This window comes from Anolis sagrei, chromosome Y, assembly GCF_037176765.1.
Source record: "Anolis sagrei isolate rAnoSag1 chromosome Y, rAnoSag1.mat, whole genome shotgun sequence".
Classification (NCBI taxonomy): Eukaryota; Metazoa; Chordata; class Lepidosauria; order Squamata; family Dactyloidae; genus Anolis; species Anolis sagrei.
In genome coordinates, this window is record NC_090035.1 from 61,704,003 (window position 1) to 61,724,343 (window position 20,341).

Genomic DNA, 20,341 nt, shown 5'->3' on the forward strand with positions numbered 1-20,341 from the left:
GAGCTTTAAAGGGGAATTTTTCTGTTAAACAAAGTTTCTTGAAGATAGTGCCTGTTTCCTGTAAACAAGACTGCAAGAGCCAATAGACTATTTAGAAATCTTACAATTCCTGCTTCTTCATTAATAAAGACTGTTGTATTTAAGCTTAAGTCTCCTAAAGCCTGTTTAATAGGAAAAATTCCTCTAAAGGTTCCTTCTCGAGCCCTCGGGCTTCCCGCTGGACGCAAGCCTTGCATCCTTTCTTAGAAGCATTTAATTTCAGCTCCAGCGGTGACAGAACAGCCTCATTCCATAGCCATGATTTTACTAGCATCCTGAAGATCAAGAGGGAGGGGGGGAGATCTCATTTCATCTGGGAGAGAGTTCCATAGCCAAGGGGCCACCATAGAGAAGGCCCTGTCTCTTGTTCCCACCAAACGCGACTGCGAAAGTGGTGGGACCGAGAGCAGGGCCCCTCCAGAAGATCTTAGCAGCCTTGATGGTTCATAGGGGAGAATACGTTCAGACAGGTAAACTGGGACGGAACTGTTATGGTTTTGAATTATGCTTTGAAGCTAATTGGCAGCCAATGGAGCTGATGCAACAAGGGAGTTGTGTGCTTCCTGTACCCTTATGGTGTAAGAAATACCATAATCTTATGGACTGGATCAAAGTGTAATATAATCTGACCTGAAGCCACAAAAATGGGAATATATATTATTGTTTTAAATTTCTTATTTTATGTTCTTTTATACTTATTATCGATGAATATTCATTGTTATTCGTTCAGTCGCTTCGACTCTTCGTGACCTCTTGGACCAGCACATGCTAGAGCTCCCTATCAGCCGTCACCACCCCCAGCTCCTTCAAGATCAAGCCAGTTACTTTAAGGATACCACCCATTCATCTTGGTCGGCCCCTCTTCCTTTTCCTTTCCATATTCCCCAGCATAATTGTCTCCTCTAAGCTTTCCTGTCTTCCCATGATGTGGCCAAAGGACTTCATCTTTGCCTATAATATCCTTCCCTCCAATGAGTAGTCGGGCTTTATTTCTTAGAGTATGGACTGGTTGGATCTTCTCACAGATGACCCCAACATTTTTCACTATGTTTGCCATTTTTAAATGGAGGTGTAAGTTAAAAAAATCCTGCAATATAGAAAACATATTTACTTCTGTATGCTATGAGAGGTCAGACTTTTCTCTGATCCCACTGTGCTGCCTTATAAAACATCTGAAGTTTCAGAAGCAGTGCATGAGGGATGGGAAACATCCCTCCTTGTGATATTTTTTAATTTCAATTGTCATAAACTATTGGCATTGGCTGTTTTTGCTGGAACTGATATTGCAGTGTAACATATGAAATATCACACATTCCCTGCACTATTATTATGGTGTAGCCCAGGAACTGTTTTAAAAGAAACATAGATGCCCACTGCCAATGAGCACAGACCTAAGCAGCACTTTGGATCACAAGAGATTTGTACGAGAGTTGGTGAGATTTTGCCCTTCATGAAAGTTATTCCTATGTAATTCATTTGTAAAAAGGAAGTACATATTAAAAATGTTACATCTGTAGTACATATGTCATTAAATCATACAGATTACCACACTTGTTAATGCTTTTACATTCAAAATGGCAATATATTAAAAACTAAAAAAATACCTCACAAGATAAGTTCAGTTACATAAAATAACCTTACATTAGCTGATAAATACTGCCTTTGTGGTTTACTAAGTCCACAAACTACCTATCTTCATCTTAGCTTCTATATAGTACAACTACTAGAGGAAAACCAGATTTCTGTTCCATCTCATCATAATCAACTTATTCCACAGGCCCGTCTACCCATTTTTCTCTGGTGGGGAAAAAGCAACAATAACAAATTCAATTTCATGTAAAACATTTCATTTTGCTGTGTACCAGATCAGTAATCCCAAGATTACAGCAACTACAGCCAGACCACTAATCAGGATGCAGATCTTCTTATGAGATTTTTTCTATTAAGGGGAAACAAAAACAGAAAAAAATCTATACTAAAAATATGGCAAAAGAAATAATTGGAAAATTACTTTTAAAATCGTAATGGTAATAGAAACTACCTACTTAGACCTTGAACAATGAACTGCTGTTACAATGTAACTGAATTTCCAAAACTTAACATTTTTACTACTAAAAGCCTCAAGCATATTGGAATGTTATGAACTCGGATACAAGTCGTAATACAAAGACTTTTCCATTTTTTCATTGCCTCAACCACTACAATAAAGCGCAAGGTAGTATTAGGAAGGACAGGACAAATTCAGTTCCAAGAGTCCACACGAGGATGAAGATGTGACTTAGTAACACGCAATGTAATGTAAACATAAAGAACATGTCATCTTAAGACAGCGTTTATTGTTGGGACCCTGGGGGGGGGGGGGTTGTGAGGGGATGTCAGAGGGGTCGCCAAAGACCATCAGAAAACACGGTCTTTTTTGTTGGTCATGGGGGTTATGTGTGGGAATACTATCATTGGTGGGGTTCAGAAAACTCTGATTGTAGGTGAACTATAAATCCCAGCAACTACAACTCCCAAAGTCAAGATCTACTTTCCCCAAAATCCACCAGTGTTCAATTTGGGCATATTGAGGATTTGTGCCACGTTTGGTCCAGTATCATCATTGTTTGAGTCTACCATGCTCTCTGCATGTAGGTGAACTATAACTCCAAAGCTCAAGGTCAATGCCCAACAAACCCTTCCAGTATTTTCTGCCGGTCATGGGAGTCCTGTGTGCCAAGATTGGTTCAATTCCATCGATGGCGGAGATCAGAATGGTCTTTGATTGTAGGTGAACTATAAATCCCAGCAACAACAACTCCCAAATGACAAAATCACACACTCCCCACAACCCCACCAGTATTCAAATTTGGGCACATCTGGTATTTGGGCCAAATTTTGTCTAGTGAATGAAAATGCATCCTGCATATCAGATATTTACATTAAGATTCATAACAGTAGCAAAATTAGAAAGTAGCAACAAAAATAATTTATGGTTGGGGCCACCACAACATGAGAAACTATATTAAGAGGTTGCGGCATTAGGAAGGTTGAGAATCACTGTTTTAATGAAACATTGGCATTTCTCAGTAAATGCTTATGCCACAAATGCAAAGCATTTAAAGGGGTTTTTTTTGGGGGGGGGGGGGGGGGTTGCTATTGGTGCCTATTAAGAGATAAAGGTGAATCTGTATGCAAGGTGTAGCTCCCTTTTACTCCTTTCTTCTAAGCACTGCTTTTACGCTATATTGATGTCTCATTTTTTTAAAACTCTCTAGCTTAATGAAGTAAGGGCTTTCCTAGTAGTGGCACTCTTAAGTTACATAATGATCTTTCTCTTGGGATGCATTCTCATTATTTTCAGTTACTCTTTAGTGTGTTTCTGCTGACTTACACTGACCCATCACAGGATTTTCTTGACAAGATTTGTTCTGAGGAGGGATGCTTTTGCCTTCTCTGAAGCTAAGAATGTGAATTGCACAAGGTCGCCCAGTGGGTTTCCATGGCTCAAACCATTTTACCATGCTAGCACTGTTATTATTTTGATACCAAGGAAACATCTACTCTTCATAGAGAAAAAAACTATTTTTCATAAGTTTGAGTGTAAAAGTGTCCACTAGACATTGAAACAAGGAGAAATATATATGTTATCCCTCTTTCCTTTAGATTGAATATGTTTGACAAGAGGGTAAACTATTTTGTCTACAGAAAGTCAGCAAGGGTGACTGATTCAACTCTCATGTAAGACTTATGGTTTCTTGTTTCATTGCTAAGTGACAATAAATACACGGTTGCAGACATGTTACCTGATAATAAGCAGCTCTCTGTAACTGATCATTGGCATTTTCTACGTGGACTTCTGCATTTTCTACATTTGCTTCTATGCTATCTATATAGAAGAAGAGAAACAATAACACTATACAGATGTATGACTTTATTACAGAGTAGCCTATATACCACTCCTATGATAAACTCTGTGCCACACTCTAAAACCATTACAAAAAATAACAGAGATACCCAGATAGGATTAAAGGATATCCTTTATCTCATCCATGATAACTAGTAAAGGTAAAGTTTTCCCCTGATGTTAAGTCTAGTTGTGTAAGACTCTGGGGGATGGTGCTCATCTCTATTTCTAAGCTGAAGAGCTGGCATTGTCCATAGACACCTCCAAGGTCTTGTAGCCAGCAAGACTGCATGAAACACCACATTTGTATGTTTTCAAGCTACTAGGATGGCAGAAGCTGGGCCTAATAGTAGGAGCTCATCCCGCTCCCCGGATTTAAACCATCAACCTTTCATTTAGCAAGTTCGGCAGCTCAGCAGTTTAATCTGCTGCACCACCAGGGGGTGGGGCATGATAACTAATGGCCTGTTATAAACTACCGTATATTCCGGCATATAAGACGACTGGGCATATAAGACGACCCCCAACTTTTCCAGTTAAAATATGGAATTTGGGATATACTCGCCGTATAAGACCACCCCTCTTCCAATGCACACCAAATAAAAAATTTAAAAAATCAGATTTGAATTCAATATGGTAATTTTAATTCAAATGCTTCTGACATGCAGGTTCCTATAAGAGGGACATTGTACCTTACATTGGACATTATAGTTGCTCTTCCTCCCTTGAATTTCATTTACACTCTGGGTCCTTTACATCATGCTAGCAAGTATGAAAGCAGGTTTTAAATGGTTCAGATTACATGTATGTTGGCATAGAAGCTTGCATGCAAATAGAAGTCAGGCTTTGTACGATGAGTACTGAGGTGAAGGCAAAACATTTGTAGAATTTTTATCTATAAGCAGTCTTTAAAAATCAGGACCTCCTATCAGAAGAGAGGGGCAGATTGGACCTCATCCTTCAGAAATGTAGCATTTGGCATGGAACAAGCACCTCAGATGTGGACAACCCTCAGGCTTGGAGAAATGTCACCCTTAGAAGGACACATAGGACCCGGAAGCCTCCTCAGAATACTTCTGCTCAGCTGCAGTTACACAACAGATTCCAAATTCTCACACAACTATCACCTGCCCAAGAAACACAATATATTGGGGAAGACCAGAATGGCTTAGATACTGATCAGTGGCTCGTCCTTGATCAGTGTGCAGGGGATAGCCCTGACTGGGACAACACTTCACAACATTCACACTTGCACAATCGTGCAGGTGTACCATCCCCAACCATAGACCAGGTGCAACAGGAACACATACAGGAGAACCATAGGCTCTTGGACAAATCTCAATGGATTGTCCTTGACGAATGCACCGGGGATGTCGAGGAGGAGGACAACACTTTTCACCTACACAATTCACACCAACAGGATCACTTTTCTGGAGACCTACACACTACATTGCACAAAAGGGGCCCTGTCATTCCCGAAAGTAAACAGGTCTTGGTAGTAGGTGACTCCCTCCTTAGAGGAACGGAAGCTGTCATTTCCAGACCAGATGGGATGGCTCGAGAAATATGCTGCCTACCGGGGCAAAAATACACCATATCACTCAGAGGCTCGCCAGGCTCCTCAAGCCCTATCACCATCCTCCCCTCATGTTGATTCATGTAGGAACCAATGATCCTGCAAGGCATACGTTTCAAAAGATCACAAATGATTTTCGAGCTCTAGGAGCAAAGCTAAAAGAATGTAATATACAGGTGGTCTTTTCATCCCTCCTCCCTGTTGTAAGACACGGACCCACAAGAGCCAGAAAAATAGTACAGGTCAATAACTGGCTTAGAAAATGGTGTCAGGAGGAACGCTTTGGCTTCCTCGACCATGGCCTGCTTTTCCAGGAGGATGGCCTACTGGCAAGGGATGGGGTGCATCTCACACAAGTAGGAAAACACCTTTTTGCTCACAGACTCGCAAACCTCATTAGACGCACTTTAAACTAGGTCCACCGGGAGAGGGGGACAACAGCCTTGCGAACACTAATTTACCCATAATGTCTGGGAATCGCCAGAAGGCTAAACGGAGGGCTGCACAAACACAACAAGGACCAAGGACCAAAAGCACAATAATCCCAATTAAACAGCTCAAGGGAAGATCTCAGGGGCTCACATGTCTTTACACTAATGCACAGAGCATGGGAAATAAACAAGACGAACTCCAACTTTTAGCACAACACCACAAATATGATATCATAGGGATCACTGAAACCTGGTGGGATGACTCCTATCGCTGGAATGTAGTTATCGAGGGGTATAACCTCTTTCACAGAAACCGAACAAAGGGGAGAGGAGGCGGAGTAGCCTTATATGTCAAAAACTCTTATGCTGCAGAAGAGATTCAAGACAGCAATCTGGGAAACCAGCTTGAAATCATCTGGATAAGAATCAAGGGAACTGGGACTCAAAAAGATGTCGTTGTAGGTGTCTACTACAGACCCCCAAGCCAGGAGTAAGAACTTGAAGTCTTCTGCTAACAGTTGACCAAACAGGCACAGAGAAGAGATGTAGTAGTCATGGGCGATTTCAACTATCCCGATATTTGCTGGAAAACAAACTCAGCCAAGAGTACAAGGTGCAACAAATTCCTCGCTTGCCTTGCAGACAACTTCATGGTCCAGAAGGTAGAAGAGGCAACAAGGGGATTGCCTACTCTGGATCTCATCCTAACAAATGCGGAGGACCTGATCGATGTGGTCGAAGTGGTAGGATCCTTAGGGGCAAGTGACCATGTGCTCCTGCAATTTGAGGTACAAAGGAAGGCCGAAACTAAGACAAGTCAAACCCACATTTTGGACTTTAGGAGAGCTGATTTCCAAAAAATGAAGGAAACGCTGAGCAGCATTCTGTGGACACAGATACGAAAAGACAAGGGAGTTACGGATGGATGGGAATTTCTCAAGAGTGAAATACTCAAGGCGCAATTGCAAACCATGCCAACAAAGAGAAAAAATATGACAAGTGCAAAGAAGCCAGAATGGATGTCCAAAGAACTTCTAACTGTGCTAAGACACAAAAGAGACATGAACAAGAAGTGGAAAAAGGGAGAAATCACCAAAGAAGAATTCAAACAAATGGCCAACACCTGTAGGGAAAAGGTCCGCAAGGCTAAAGCAAAAAACGAGCTCAGACTTGCCAGGGACATTAAAAACAATAAAAAGGGCTTCTATTCTTATGTCAGTAGAAAAAGGAAAAACAAGGAGGCGATAGGGCTTCTTTGAGGAGAAGATGGGGCAATGCTGACAGGGGATAGGGAAAAGGCAGAACTACTTAATGCCTTCTTTGCCTCGGTCTTCTCACAAAAAGAGAGTCTTCAACCTCAGCAAGATGGAGTGGATGAGGGATTGGAGGACATCCAACCCCAAATTGGCCGCTCTTAATGAGTTCAAGTCCCCAGGGCCAGATCAACTACACCCCAGAGTATTGAAGGAACTAGCGGAAGTCATTTCGGAACCATTGGCAACCATCTTTGTGAGTTCTGGGAGAACGGGAGAAGTTCCAGCAGATTGGAGGAGGGCCAATGTGGTCCCAATCTTAAAGAAGGGAAAAAAGGATGACCCAAACAACTACCGTCCAGTCAGCCTCACGTCGATACCGGGCAAGATTCTGGAAAAGATTGTTAAGGAAGTGGTCTGCAAACACTTAGAAACAAATGCAGTCATCGCTAATAGTCAACATGGATTTATCAAAAACAAGTCATGCCAGACTAATCTGATCTCTTCCTTCGATAGAGCTACAAGCTGGGTAGATGCGGGGAATGCCGTGGATGTAGCGTACCTGGATTTCAGTAAGGCCTTCGACAAGGTCCCCCATGACCTTCTGGCAAGGAAACTAGTCTAATGTGGGCTAGGCAAAACTACGGTGAGGTGGATCTGTAATTGGTTAAGTGGACGAACACAGAGAGTGCTCACTAATGCTTCCTCTTCATCTTGGAAAGAAGTGACAAGTGGAGTGCCGCAGGGTTCCGTCCTGGGCCCGGTCCTGTTCAACATCTTTATTAATGACTTAGATGAAGGGCTAGAAGGCATGATCATCAAGTTTGCAGACGACACCAAATTGGGAGGGATAGCCAATAGTCCAGAGGACAGGAGCAGGATTCAAAACGATCTTGACAGATTAGAGAGATGGGCCAAAACTAACAAAATGAAATTCAACAGTGACAAATGCAAGATACTCCACTTTGGCAGAAAAAATGAAATGCAAAGATACAGAATGGGTGACACCTGACTCGAGAGCAGTACGTGTGAAAAAGATCTTGGAGTCCTCGTGGACAAAAAGTTAAACATGAGCCGACAATGTGATGTGGCGGCAAAAAAAGCCAATGGGATTTTGGCCTGCATCAATAGGAGCATAGTGTCTAGATCTAAGGAAGTAATGCTACCCCTCTATTCTGCTTTGGTTAGACCACATCTGGAATATTGTGTCCAATTCTGGGCACCACAATTCAAGAGAGATATTGACAAGCTGGAATGTGTCCAGAGGAGGGCGATTAAAATGATCAAGGGTCTGGAGAACAAGCCCTATGAGGAGCGACTTAGGGAACTGGGCATGTTTAGCCTGAAGAAGAGAAGGCTGAGAGGAGATATGATAGCCATGTATAAATATGTGAGAGGAAGCCACAGAGAGGAGGGAGCAAGCATGTTTTCTGCTTCCCTGGAGACTAGGACGCGGAACAATGGCTTCAAACTACAAGAGAGGAGATTCCATCTGAACATTAGGAAGAACTTCCTGACTGTGAGAGCCGTTCAGCAGTGGAACTCTCTGCCCCGGAGTGTGGTGGAGGCTCCTTCTTTGGAAGCTTTTAAGCAGAGGCTGGATGACCATTTGTCAGGGGTGATTTGAATGCAATATTCCTGCTTCTTGGCAGGAGGTTGGACTGGATGGCCCATGAGGTATCTTCCAACTCTTTGATTCTATGATTCTATGTTTACTGGGTCACATCCTGACATGTCTTCATCCTCAAATCACCGTGACAGCTTGAATTGTTTTAGAGTTTCTCAAGAACACAGCCAGGTGATGTTTAATTGTTAGAAGGGGAAAAGAGATCAGAAAAGAGGAAGGGGGACCCTCGGTCAATAAGAGCTTTCTGGTTTGACTTCTGTCAAAAATGAAATGCAAAGTTATAGGATGGGGGACGCGTGGCTTGAGAGCGGTATGTGTGAAAAAGATGTTGGGGTCCTTGGGTACAACAAGTTAAACATGAGCCAACAATGTCATGCGGTGGTAAAAAAAAACAAAAAAACAATAGGATTTTGGCCTGCATCAATAGGAGCATAGCGTCTAGATCCAGGGAAGTCATGCTCCCCATGCTCTATTCTGCCTTGGTTAGACCAAACCTGGAATTACATTGTGTCCAGTTCTGGGCACCACAACTGAAGGGAGATGTTGACAACCTGGAATGTGTCCAGAGGAAGAGGGTGACTAAAATGATCAAGGTTCTGGAAAACAAGCCCTATGAGGAGTGGCTTAAAGAGCTGGGTATGTTTAGTCTGAAGAAGAGAAGGCTGAGAGGAGACATGATGAGAGCCATGTATAAATATGTGAGAAGAAGTCATAGGGAGGAGAGAGCAGATCAAGGGTCTGGAGAACAAGCCCTATGAGGAGTGGCTTAAAGAGCTGGGTATGTTTAGTCTAAAGAAGAGAAGGCTGAGAGGAGACATGATGAGAGCCATGTATAAATATGTGAGAAGAAGTCATAGAGAGGAGAGAGCAGATCAAGGGTCTGGAGAACAAGCCCTATGAGGAGTGGCTTAAAGAGCTGGGTATGTTTAGTCTGAAGAAGAGAGGGCTGAGAGGAGAGATGATGAGAGCCATGTATAAATATGTGAGAAGAAGTCATAGGGAGGAGAGAGCAGATCAAGGGTCTGGAGAACAAGCCCTATGAGGAGTGGCTTAAAGAGCTGGGTATGTTTAGTCTGAAGAAGAGAGGGCTGAGAGGAGAGATGATGAGAGCCATGTATAAATATGTGAGAAGAAGTCATAGGGAGGAGAGAGCAGATCAAGGGTCTGGAGAACAAGCCCTATGAGGAGTGGCTTAAAAAGCTGGGTATGTTTAGTCTGAAGAAGAGAGGGATGAGAGGAGAGATGATGAGAGCCATGTATAAATATGTGAGAAGAAGTCATAGGGAGGAGAGAACAGATCAAGGGTCTGGAGAACAAGCCCTATGAGGAGTGGCTTTAAGAGCTGGGTATGTTAAGTCTGAAGAAGAGAGGGCTGAGAGGAGAGATGATGAGAGCCATGTATAAATATGTGAGAAGAATTCATAGGGAAGGGGGAGGGAGGGGGCTAGGAGGAAGAGCGGCAGGCAGAGTGGTAGCCTACTGGGCTGTCTTCACCCTCGCCGGCATGGAGTTGGCTCCGCCTCCGTCCCCCATCTCAGAACAGCTGCTGCAGGAGGGAGCCAAAGCCAGAGGGGCGGGGGCGGGGCCTCTGGCTGCTCTGCCCCGCTCCCGCAGAGGGCCCCGCCCCCCCCTGCTCCGGCTTCAGCTCCTGCTGCTTTACCAGGCCGGCGTGGGTGTTTGCATGCTGTGCTGTCCCCTCCGCCACTTGTCTGCTGCTAGCTCCGCCTCTGGCCTCAAAGCCAGAGCAACTGCCAAGTGAACCAAAACCGGAGCGGGGAGGCAGTGGGAGAAGAGGATCCCTCGGCAGTTGCTCTGGCTTTGAGGCCAGAGGCGGAGCTAGCAGCAGACCAGTGGCGGAGGGGAAAGCACAGCATGCAAACACCCCCGCCAGCCTGGTAAAGCAGCAGGAGCTGAAGCCGGGGCGGGAAGGGCGGGGTCCTCCACGGGGGCGGGGCCTCAGCAGCTAGAGGCGAGCTCTCCCGGCCCCGGCCCCGCCCCTCTGGCTTTGGCTCCTGCGGCAGCTGGGATAGAGGGCTGAGCCGAAACCAACTCCATGCCGGAGAGGGTGAAGACAGCCCAGTAGGCTACCACGGTGCCAGCTTGGCAGCGAAGCCTGCCGCTCCTCCTCCTCGCCCCCTCCCCCCCTCCCCCCTCCGCAGGCTCCACCACGCGGGGATACCCAGGGCGAGGGAGACGAGGGAAAAATGATCTCAAAAAATTTATACCGGGGTACAAGACGACTCCCCACTTTTGAGATGATTTTCCTGGCTTAGAAAGTTGTCTTGTACCCCGGAATATACGGTATGCCTGATTAACTGGGGATGGTTACCGGGAGAATGCCACTCCTTTCTTTCAACTGCTTCACTGGCTTCTGTTTTGTTTCCAATCTGAGGATATATTGTTGGCATTATTTCTGCATATGACCCATCTTATGCTTTTGACATCTTCTAGGGATGGATTTCTCTCTGTCCCATCACCTTCAGAGGCACATTTGATAGGAACAAGGGACACAGCCTTCTTAGTGACTGCTCTGGTGCTTTAGAAATCACGTGAAAACAAAACACAAAAAATCCTTGCAAAAGTAAATGAAAACATTGTGAATTTTCTAGAGACCATTTATAGCTTATTGGTTCTTCTTTCTATTGTGCTGTCTACACATGCTCTGTAAGAGGTTCTGGAGGAAGATGGTGTTTATCTTGTGTGCCATAGAGCAGCCTTGAGATCAGTTAAAGTCTTGCTCATACCCAGCTCAAACTATATTGCACTATTTATTGCAGACCCCCCCCCCCCACCACCACCACCAAATTCAAATGAAACTTGGCAAGTCATCTGGATAACCAAAAACATTAAAACATATAAAAGCAGATGAAGTGCCTCAGCCAACATGAAACAAATGCTTGTATACACTTACCAATCATGTCTCCCTGATCATGGATCATCATAGCCAAATCTTTAAATATATGATTCACATCCAGGATATCTGACTGACATGAATATTGAAAAGATTCATTGTATTTTTTCTGCATTGCCCATATATTTATAGAAATATAATTAAATGAAAACTAAGAAAAATGAGTAATTCTCGAATATGCCTCAACTCTAAAGAATCAACAGTGGTGCATGTATGACAAGTCTTTTTCACTCATTTTCCTCCTACAGCTATTTGAGCTCCTAAAAAGCCACTTTTTTGCAACTTTATCACCAGTAACAATCAATTAAAATATGATGAACAGGCACTTAATAAAGTTACTTAATCGGGAATAAATAAATTACAATATTTATTTAATCATTAGGATTGCAGAAACATTGTAAAGAACGCCATACAAACTGCTATAATGCCATTAAAAATAGTGGGAAATGATTATTAGAAGATTCATCAGAAAAGACTAGGTAAGAATTGGATTAGATTGCCCTTCCAACTCTATAGGCTTATGTTTCCGAACCTCAAAGATGGTATTATAACTGCCTCCTCTTTGTTTCATTTAGTTGCATTCGTAGAAATTTCCATTAAGCCACTGACCAAATTCTGCAGTTCTACTGAACTGCTAATAATTGAGAGACATTCTTCCAATGCCGAGAAAGCTCCAATCTGCTGTGAACCTGAGAACAACGATCAGTTTGTTGTCAAAGGCTTTCATGGCCGGAATCACTGGGTTGATGTTTCCGGGCTGTCTGGCCATGTTCCAGAAGCATTCTCTCCTGATGTTTCACCTACATTTATGGCAGGCATCCTCAAAGGTGGTGAGGTCTGTTGGAAACTAGGCAAGTGGGTTTTATATATCTGTGGAAGGTCCACAAAGGTTTTTGCCAGCAATTAAAAAAAAAAAATAAAGCCTTCTCCAGAATTAGAGAGAATGCATTGCTCATTTTCATCAGAGAGAATGTATCGCTCATCTATAAGAAACTGATAGTTGGGTTGCTGTGAGTTTTCTGGGCTGTCTGGCCATGTTTCAAAAGCATTCTCTCCTGACGTTTCGCCTGCATCTATGGCAGACATCCTCAGGTTGTGAGGACTGTTGGAAACTAGGCAAGTGGGGTTTATATATATATGGAATGTCCAGGGTGGGAGAAAGAACTTTTGTCTGCTTGACACATTCCATTTGTTGTTGTTCATTCGTTCAGTCGTCTCTGACTCTTCGTGACCTCATGGACCAGCCCACGCCAGAGCTCCCTGTCGGCCGTTACCACCCTCAGCTCCCTCAAGGTCAGTCCAGTCACTTCAAGGATGCCATCCATCCATCTTGTCCTTGGTCGGCCCCTCTTCCTTTTGCCTTCCACTTTCCCCAGCATAATTGTCTTCTCTAGGCTTTCCTGTCTCCTCATGATGTGGCCAAAGTACTTCAACTTTATCTCTAGTATCTTTCCCTCCAGTGAGCAGCCGGGCTTTATTTCCTGGAGGATGGACTGGTTGGATCTTCTCGCAGTCCAAGGCATTCCCAGCACTTTCCTCCAACACCACAGCTCAAAAGCATCGATCTTCCTTCGCTCAGCCTTCCCTAAGGTCCAGCTCTCACATCCGTAGGTGACTACAGGGAATACCATGGCTTTGACTAGGCGGATCTTTGTTGCCAGTCTGATGTCTCTACTCTTTACTATTTTATCGAGACTGGACATTGCTCTCCTCCCAAGAAGCAAGCGTCTTCTGATTTCCTGGCTACAGTCTGCATCTGCAGCAATCTTTGCACCTAGAAATACAAAGTTTGTCACGGCCTCCACGGTTTCTCCCTCTATTTTCCAGTTGTCTATCATTCTTGTTGCCATAATCTTGGTTTTTTTGACATTTAGCTGCAACCCGGCTTTTGCGCTTTCTTCTTTCACCTTGATTAGAAGGCTCCTCAGCTCCTCCTCGCTTTCGGCCATCAGAGTGGTGTCATCTGCATATCTGAGGTTGTTAATGTTTCTTCCAGCAATTTTCACCCCAGCTTTGCATTCATCCAGCCCCGCACATCGCATGATGTGTTCTGCATACACGTTAAAAAGGTTGGGTGAGAGGATGCAGCCTTGCCGTACGCCTTTCCCAATCTTGAACCAGTCTGTTGTTCCATGGTCAGTTCTGACTGTTGCTACTTGGTCCTTCTACAGATTCCTCAGGAGAGAGACAAGGTGGCTTGGGATGCCCATCCCACCAAGAACTTGCCACAATTTATTATGATCCACACAGTCAAAGGCTTTAGAATAGTCAATGAAGCAGAAGTAGATGTTTTTCTGAAACTCCCTGCATTTCTCCATTATCCAGCGGATATTGGCAATCTGGTCTCTCGTTCCTCTGCCTTTTCTAAACCCAGCTTGAACATCTGGCAACTCTCGCTCCATGTATTGCTGGAGTCTTCCTTGCAGGATCTTGAGCATTACCTTACTGGCATGAGAAATAAGGGCCACTGTACGGAAGTTTGAGCAGTCTTTCGCATTTCCCTTTTTTGGTATGGGGATATAAGTTGATTTTTTCCAGTCTGATGGCCATTCTTGTGTTTTCCATATTTGCTGGCAAATGGCATGCATCACCTTGACAGCATCATCTTTTAAGATTTTAAACAGTTCAGCTGGGATCCCGTCATCTCCTGCTGCCTTGTTGTTAGCAATGCTTCTTAAGGCCCATTCAACCTCACTCCTCAGGATGTCTGGTTCTAATTCATTCACCACACCGTTAAAACTATCCTCAATATTATTATTCTTTCTATACAGATCTTCTGTATAGTCTCGCCACCTTCTCCTGACACATTCCATAGATCTCACAATTTCTGAGGATGCCTTCCACAGATGTGGCTAGCTTAACACAAAGTGCACTAATTTCTGCTAACAATGAACTCATACAGCTTTACTCTAGTGTTGCTTTTGTACTTTGTCTGCTATGATTATGTCTGCTATGGTTAAACTCAAGTGTCCCCCCCCCCCAATAATCTTTTCGAAGTAGGATCATACCTGGAATCTGGTATAAGCTGCATTTGTCCTGTATACTAAGTAATTATGTTCCAGAATTCAGAATATTACAAAATTTGGCTAATGTGAGGCAAGACCCTATTAAGATGACATTGATTATTACCCCATATGGTACCATGAACACTATGGCGCAGATCCACACCTCTTATTTATTTATTTATTTATTTATTTAGCAATTTTGTATACCGGTCTTCTCCCCTCTATCGAGGGACTCGGGCTGATTTCCAACAATAAAATCACAAAATAATCATTAAAAACATCATATAACATATTCAATTAAAACGTTATAACAGCAAAATGCATTAAGTGATTGATGTAGATGTGTTGAACTATATTAAGTTCATATAAATTTTAAAAGACATTTGTTTGATGCAAATAAGATTTGATTTGGGTAAGAGGAAGGAAAGGAAGACCTCTTGTTTCAGTTAACTCTTCCTTACCCAACTCCAGCAATAACAAAAATTCACACAAAGAATATCCTGGGTTGGACTGGATGGCCCTTGTAGTCTCTTCCAACTCTATGATTCTGTTCTCTTAAATAGGCTTCAAAATGTTTATAAAGATCAAAACGCAGGAGACATTTTGTCCTTTTCTTCCATTCCATTCCAAACCACAGGAATTTGACTGAGCCAACAGATCTGTCCATCTAACCTATTTTCATCATATTCCAATTGATTGCTTTCCCTTCCATACACTTTGCTTTACAAACTGAGAGGACTATATCCTCCATGTTTACAGCAGTTGCAAGGGGATCACCATGTTCTTGGAAACTCCTGAACCTGGAGTACATGTAGACCTAACATATGGAATAATTTATAGCATTTCTCAGCTCACTGGTGCCCGATCCCTCCTAGTTCAAAAATATTAAGTTATGAGTATCCCAAGAAGTGAGAGATTCTGCGTCCGGGGAGAACAAACAGTGGAAGACATTGAATTTCTTAATTGACTGTCCAGCATATACTGAACTGCGAGACAGATATTTACATCCCATATTATCCAACTGCAGGTCCCCCAACAGAAATGATATTCTGGCATCCCTCTTGCAAGGGCAGGAAAGATCCAGCATAATCAGAGTAAGCCTTTTTATTCTGAAAGTTATTAAGAAAAGAGCAGATTTCCCTGAAAGAAGAACCAGGAAAATAAGATTTTGACATCTGCTCTCCAGAATATCTACCGTATATTCCGGCATATAAGACGACTGGGCATATAAGACGACCCCCAACTTTTCCAGTTAAAATATGGAATTTGGGATATACTCGCCGTATAAGACCACCCCTCTTCCAATGCACACCAAATAAAAAATTTAAAAAATCAGATTTGACTTCAATATGGTAATTTTAATTCAAATGCTTCTGACATGCAGGTTCCTATAAGAGCGACATTGTACCTTACATTGGACATTATAGTTGCTCTTCCTCCCTTGAATTTCATTTATACTCTGGGTCCTTTACATCATGCTGGCAAGTACAAAAGCAGGCTTTAAATGGTTCAGATTACATTTATGTTGGCATAGAAGCTTGCATGCAAATAGAAGTCAGGCTTTGTACTATGAGTACTGAGGTGAAGGCAAAGCATTTGTAGAATTTTTATCTATAAGCAGTCTTTATAAATCAGGACCTCCTATCAGAAGAGAGGGGCAGGTTGGACCCTCATCCTTCAGAAATGTAGCATTTGGCATGGCACATCTTTACTGGGTCACATCTTGACATGTCTTCATCCTTAAATCACCGTGACAGCTTGAATTGTTTTAGAGTTTCTCAAGAACACAGCCAGGTGATGTTTAATTGTTAGAAGGGGAAAAGAGATCAGAAAAGAGGAAGGGGGACCCTGGATCAATAAGAGCTTTCCAGTTTGACTTCTGTCAAAACTGAAATGCAAATATACATGATGGGGGACGGGTGGCTCGAGAGCGGTATGTGTGAAAAAGATCTTGGGGTTCTTGTGGCGGTGGCAAAAAAAAAAAAAAACCCAATAGGATTTTGGCCTGGATCAATAGGAGCATAGCGTCTAGATCCAGAGAAGTCATGCTCCCCATGCTCTATTCTGCCTTGGTTAGGATACTTTACCTGGAATCACATTGTGTCCAATTCTGGGCACCACAACTGAAGGGAGATGTTAACAAGCTGGAATGTGTCCACAGGAAGAGGGTGACTAAAATGATCAAGGGTCTGGAGAAAAAGCCCTATGAGGAGTGGCTTAAAGAGCTGGGTATGTTTAGTCTGAAGAAGAGAAGGCTGAGAGGAGAGATGATGAGAGCCATGTATAAATATGTAAGAAGAAGTCATAGGGAGGAGAGAACAGATCAAGGGTCTGGAGAACAAAACCTATGAGGAGTGGCTTAAAGAGCTGGGCATGTTTAGTCTGAAGAAGAGAAGGTTGAGAGGAGAGATGATGAGAGCCATGTATAAATATGTGAGAAGAAGTCATAGGGAGGAGAGAGCAGATCAAGGGTCTGGAGAACAAGCCCTATGAGGAGTGGCTTAAAGAGCTGGGTATGTTTAGTCTAAAGAAGAGAAGGCTGAGAGGAGACATGATGAGAGCCATGTATAAATATGTGAGAAGAAGTCATAGAGAGGAGAGAGCAGATCAAGGGTCTGGAGAACAAGCCCTATGAGGAGTGGCTTAAAGAGCTGGGTATGTTTAGTCTGAAGAAGAGAGGGCTGAGAGGAGAAATGATGAGAGCCATGTATAAATATGTGAGAAGAAGTCATAGGGAGGAGAGAGCAGATCAAGGGTCTGGAGATCAAGCCCTATGAGGAGTGGCTTAAAGAGCTGGGTATGTTTAGTCCGAAGAAAAGAAGGCTGAGACGAGACATGAAGAGAGCCATGTGTAAATATGTGAGAGGAAGTCATAGGAGAGAGCAGATCAAGGGTCTGGAGATCAAGCCCTATGAGGAGTGGCTTAAAGAGCTGGGAATGTTTAGTCCGAAGAAAAGAAGGCTGAGAGGAGACATGATGAGAGCCATGTATAAATATGTGAGAAGAAGTCGTAGGGAGGAGAGAACAGATCAAGGGTCTGGAGAACAAGCCCTATGAGGAGTGGCTTAAAGAGCTGGGTATGTTTAGTCCGAAGAAAATAAGGCTGAGAGGAGACATGATGAGAGCCATGTGTAAATATGTGAGAGGAAGTCATAGGAGAGAGCAGATCAAGGGTCTGGAGATCAAGCCCTATGAGGAGTGGCTTAAAGAGCTGGGTATGTTTAGTCCGAAGAAAAGAAGGTTGAGAGGAGACATGATGAGAGCCATGTATAAATATGTGAGAAGAAGTCATAGGGAGGAGAGAACAGATCAAGGGGCTGGAGAACAAGCCCTATGAGGAGTGGCTTAAAGAGCTGGGTATGTTTAGTCCGAAGAAAAGAAGGCTGAGAGGAGACATGATGAGAGCCATGTGTAAATATGTGAGAGGAAGTCATAGGAGAGAGCAGATCAAGGGTCTGGAGATCAAGCCCTATGAGGAGTGGCTTAAAGAGCTGGGAATGTTTAGCTTGAAGAAGAGAAGGCTGAGAGGAGACATGATGAGAGCCATGTATAAATATGTGAGAAGAAGTTATAGGGAGGAGAGAGCAGATCAAGGGTCTGGAGAGCAAGCCCTATGAGGAGTGGCTTAAAGAGCTGGGTATGTTTAGTCTGAAGAAGAGAAGGCTGAGAGGAGAGATGATGAGAACCATGTGTCATAGAGGAAGTCATAGGGAGGGCGAAGGGAGGGAGGGGGCGAGGAGGAGGAGCGGCAGCCTTTGCTTCCAATCTAACAGCGTGGTAGCCTACTGGGCTGTCTTCACCCTCGCAGGCATTGAGTTGGGTCCGCCTCTGCCCTCCATCTCAGAACAGCTGCTGCAGGAGGGAGCCAAAGCCAGAGTGGCGGGGGCGGGGCCTCTGGCTGCTCCGCCCCATCTCCGCAGAGGGCCCCGCCCCCCGGTCCCGCCCCCGCGCTCCGGCTTCAGCTCCTGCTGCTTTACCAGGCCGGCGGGGGTGTTTGCATGCTGTAATGTCCCCTCCGCCACTGATCTGCTGCTACTTCGCCTTTGGCCTCAAAGCCAGAGCAACTGCCGAGGGAACCAAACCAGGAGCAGGGAGGCAGTGGGAGAAGAGGACCCCGCCCCTCGCAGTCCTGCCCCACACTCCGGTTTTGGTTCCCTCGGCAGTTGGTCTGGCTTTGAGGCCAGAGGCAGAGCTAGCAGCAGGCCAGAGGCGGAGGGGACATTACAGCATGCAAACACCCCCGCCGGCCTGGTAAAGCAGCAGGAGCTGAAGCCTCTGTGGGGGGGCAGGACGGGGGTGGGACCCTCCACGGGGGGTGGGACTGGAGTAGCCAGAGGCCCCACCCCCACCCCTCTGGCTTTGGCTCCTGTTCTGGGATAGAGGGCGGAGGCGGAACCCACTGAATGCCGGTGAGGATGACGACAGCCCAGTAGGCTACCATGCTGCCAGCTTGGTAGCGAAGCCTGCCGGTGCTCCCCCTCGCCCCCTCCCTCCTCCTCAGGCTCCACCACGCTGGAACACCAAGGGCGAGGGACACGAGGGAAAATGATCCAAAAAAATTGATGCTGGGGTACAAGACGACTCCCCACTTTTGAGATGATTTTCCAGGCATAGAAAGTCGTCTTGTACCCCGGAATATACGGTATCTTAGGACTTCTTTCAACAAAATAATGTAAAACCCTATGCCACTTGCCTCTATTTTTCTAATGGCAGTTTCTCTCTCTTTAATTAGTTCAAGGTCTTGTTCTGTTATTGCCACATGTTCCTCTTGAGACTGCATCTGGTTCCATTCTTCATTGCTGCAGGGAGAATGAGAAATATCAATTTGCACCTCTATTACTGCAGCCACAGTCTTCATAAATTGAGTGTCCTTCAACTAGCTGTGATTTCAGCTCACATAGTCTTCCACTCACCATGATTGTTGGCCATGCTGGCTAGATGCAACCAGTCAGTGAAGTTTAAATTAGTTTTGGTTCAATTGAATGTAGGACATTTTGACTGTAAAATAATATTATCCAGTATCGTTTGTATTTACTGTGATCCATTTCTTAGAATGTAAAAGTGTTCATGAACACATTTCGGAAGAATAGAATCTCTATAAGGTATGTTGTGATAATCTAGAAGCAGCTGTGAATGCTTTTAACTATACTGAAGTGGTGTTGGCATGTGGGATGTGGTATATTTGAAATAAGAGACCTGTTTATCTCAAAACATCTGTATCAATCTTAGAGGAGAAGCAGCACATTTTAAAATATACTGACAGGTACTCTCCAAGGTAACTGAACTTGTGCTCAGCCAGCTTTTCACAACCTGATGTCCTCCAGATATTTTTGGTTTATTTTCAATGGACACACCATCTTTTACTTTCAATCCAGAACTTCATCCATGATTTAACTTGGATACCCAATTCTAATTTGGATAGATGCCGTGGTTTAAGGATACTATATCTTGCCAAGATGAACTTTTGCAAACTCAGATGCAAGTGAGGGATCTACTGGTACAAAGAGCCCAGGGTACATCCCAATCACATATATAATGACTTAGTTGCAACTTCAGAATCCAACCATTCTTGCTAAAAATCAAAAGTTTGAAAAGTATTTGCAACAGGAATGA

The 20,341-nt window shown here is 44.0% G+C and overlaps 1 protein-coding gene across 3 annotated transcripts in view; it reads right to left on the reverse strand.

Annotated features, from left to right (window-relative positions):
- The window catches only part of LOC137095063 (nuclear inhibitor of protein phosphatase 1-like), a 74,791-nt gene that overhangs the window by 38,701 nt on the left and 15,749 nt on the right, over nt 1-20,341 (reverse strand). For all 3 annotated transcript variants that reach the window (XM_067461264.1, XM_067461265.1, XM_067461267.1), the window contains exons 6-9: nt 19,418-19,527; nt 11,724-11,792; nt 3,825-3,907; nt 1,902-1,978 (exon numbers count right to left, since the gene is read on the reverse strand). In XM_067461264.1, coding sequence (XP_067317365.1) covers nt 1,902-1,978; nt 3,825-3,907; nt 11,724-11,792; nt 19,418-19,527 — 339 coding nt within the window. The remainder of the gene's footprint in view (nt 1-1,901; nt 1,979-3,824; nt 3,908-11,723; nt 11,793-19,417; nt 19,528-20,341) is intronic.